Source organism: Sardina pilchardus, chromosome 7 (genome assembly GCF_963854185.1).
Source record: "Sardina pilchardus chromosome 7, fSarPil1.1, whole genome shotgun sequence".
Lineage (NCBI taxonomy): Eukaryota > Metazoa > Chordata > Actinopteri > Clupeiformes > Clupeidae > Sardina > Sardina pilchardus.
This window is the reverse complement of record NC_085000.1, coordinates 18,795,228-18,797,727: the sequence shown is the minus strand read 5'-3', so window position 1 is coordinate 18,797,727 and position 2,500 is coordinate 18,795,228. Positions and strand designations below refer to the sequence as shown.

Genomic DNA, 2,500 nt, shown 5'->3' with positions numbered 1-2,500 from the left:
TGGCACGGGCGGCGAGGTGCGGGGAGGGACGGTTTGACCACGCCCTCAGACGACACACACCAGACAAAAGGCACGGCTGGAAAAGCACCTCAGGTCGTTTCAGCGGATTCAGCCGCAAACACAAAGAGACGCATTGAGAGAAAACACCGACAGATGCGTGGGCTATTGGTGCGTGTTTATCGCAACAGCCACAACATGTTTTTAAATCTTTTCCATTGTAACTGTTGGAAAATGTTCCAAAACATGTCTTTTGACTAACCTGGTATTAATGTGATGAAATAGGCCCTTAAGACATGACTGGCTAGAGGCCAGAGAATTAAAAAAAAAAAACTTTAAGAGCTCATGGCTTGACTCACCTTGATAAATACTTATCAGGACCCATATGAGAAATGTCTTAAAGGAGAGCGGTCGACCCTAAGACAGAAAGAAAACAGTAAGAAAACAGTGAGAATAAATGTTTGTGAAATGCTTTCTGCTGATCACAAATCAGCACAGTAAACATTGCTACTGAAGAGTTTTGGTATTGTTGGTGCCCACATCCAGGGCTTGAGTTTTGTTTAATTTTGTTGCTGAATGGGTACAGCAAGAGCGCTGACTGAAGAATTTGATGGTATTACGGCTGGTATTTGTACAGTACTGTAGGTGCCCGCATCATGGTGTTTGTCTGGTTATATTGCTGATCAGATCTTAAACGGCTACAACAATGAAGTGGTAGCAGACAAGTATGTGCATGTTGCAGACCAAAGTAAACACAACAAGTGTGTCTGACCTTGAGCAAGTCCTTGTAGAGTTCTGGGTAAAGCATGGCCACTTCTGACTTCACATCCTTGTCCAGCACCAGAGAGAAGACCGGGAACATGGTGTAGATGGTGGAGTATCTGCACGAGATAGCAGCATCACCACAGTCAATAGGAGACGCAACCACCCTCCCCCATATTTATATTCTAATACAAAATAGTATTCTGTCATTTGTATTTCATTGGGTTGAAGAAATTTGCTTTGTATTTTATATAAAAAATACTTGGTGTGTATTAAAAATACTGGCAATCATTTTTGGTAGTGTGATGGTAATTTGGTAAACCTTTGGTAATTAGTTTATTTTGATACTTTTAAAATGAGGGTATTTAATATCTTATCACAAAAATATTTTATTTTATTTTATTTTGACGCATGGCGTGGATACTATATGTTGTAGTTTATTTTGATACTCTTAAAATTAGGGTATTTGACATTTTACTTCAAAATACCTTTTGATGTATTTTTTGCACATCCCTGCATTCAGGATGGCACCTCCACACCGGTTAAAGGTTTCTATGACAATCATGGATGTATACACAACACACTATATATTATGATATTCTATGATATACTATGATATTCATGGATACACACACATACCCACCCACCCACACAGACAGACACAGACACACAGACACACAGACACATACACACAAACACACAAACACACACACACACATACTAACCCAATGATCAGGAATCCTTGATACAGAGGAACCGAAGCGAAGTAGAAGACAGAGGAGAAGACGGCCTGGCAGAAGAGGAGAAACAGCCTTTACACAGAGTGCACGCAATATTCCCTAATAAAAACAAGGCTCAGAAACACACATGGCCTACTCTATGCCAGACAGGCTGAGAAATGCCACCAAGTGCATCTATGTGATGGAGAGCTTCTCCCACAGCTCCCCCAACGCACCACACCACACTACAGGCCCACAGCACGGTAAGGTCACCGAGGGGAACTGTGGGATTGTGGTTCGGTCAGATCTAAAGGTTTTTATCCACACAATTACTTATGGTCGTAAGCACGGCTATAAAAGTGTGCGTCTACGCCAAACTGACCACCAGTCCAGAGGACATCTTATTCATATGAGGGCACTCGCACTTTTGACTCACTCACACACACACACACACACACACACACACACACACACACAACTTACAGGTACATAGTCATATCCACACACTGACTGGCACACACACACACACACACACACACACACACACACACAATTATAGATACAAAGTCATACCCCACCACACTGACTGGCACACACACACACACACACACACACACACACACACACACACACACACACACACACACACACACACACACACACACACACACACACACACACACACACACACACACACACACACACACACACACACACACACACACACACAACCAGACCTGCATGGTGCTGATGCATAAGCTCCTGTGGATGACAAACTGGCTAAGCGCTGCCGACCTCTTGTAGCTGTTTCTGCCGTGAACCATAAGCAGCCGTCCCAAGTGCTTAAACTGAGTCACAGAGAAATCAGCGGCCAGAGAAGCCTGCTTTCCCTCCTACACAAACAAACACACACACAGACAGAGAGAGAGAGAGAGAGAGAGAGAGAGGGAGACAGAGAGAGAGAGAGAGAGAGAGAGAGAGAGAGAGAGAGAGAGAGAGAGAGAGAGAGAGGGAGAAAGAGA

The 2,500-nt window shown here is 43.6% G+C and overlaps 1 protein-coding gene across 2 annotated transcripts in view; it reads right to left on the bottom strand.

Moving 5' to 3' along the window:
• Window positions 1–2,500, bottom strand: part of LOC134087519 (probable phospholipid-transporting ATPase IIA) — a 39,507-nt gene that overhangs the window by 4,850 nt on the left and 32,157 nt on the right. For both annotated transcript variants that reach the window (XM_062541062.1, XM_062541063.1), the window contains 4 exons: window positions 2,216–2,371; window positions 1,485–1,549; window positions 770–878; window positions 357–414 (listed from right to left, as the gene is read on the bottom strand). In XM_062541062.1, coding sequence (XP_062397046.1) covers window positions 357–414; window positions 770–878; window positions 1,485–1,549; window positions 2,216–2,371 — 388 coding nt within the window. The remainder of the gene's footprint in view (window positions 1–356; window positions 415–769; window positions 879–1,484; window positions 1,550–2,215; window positions 2,372–2,500) is intronic.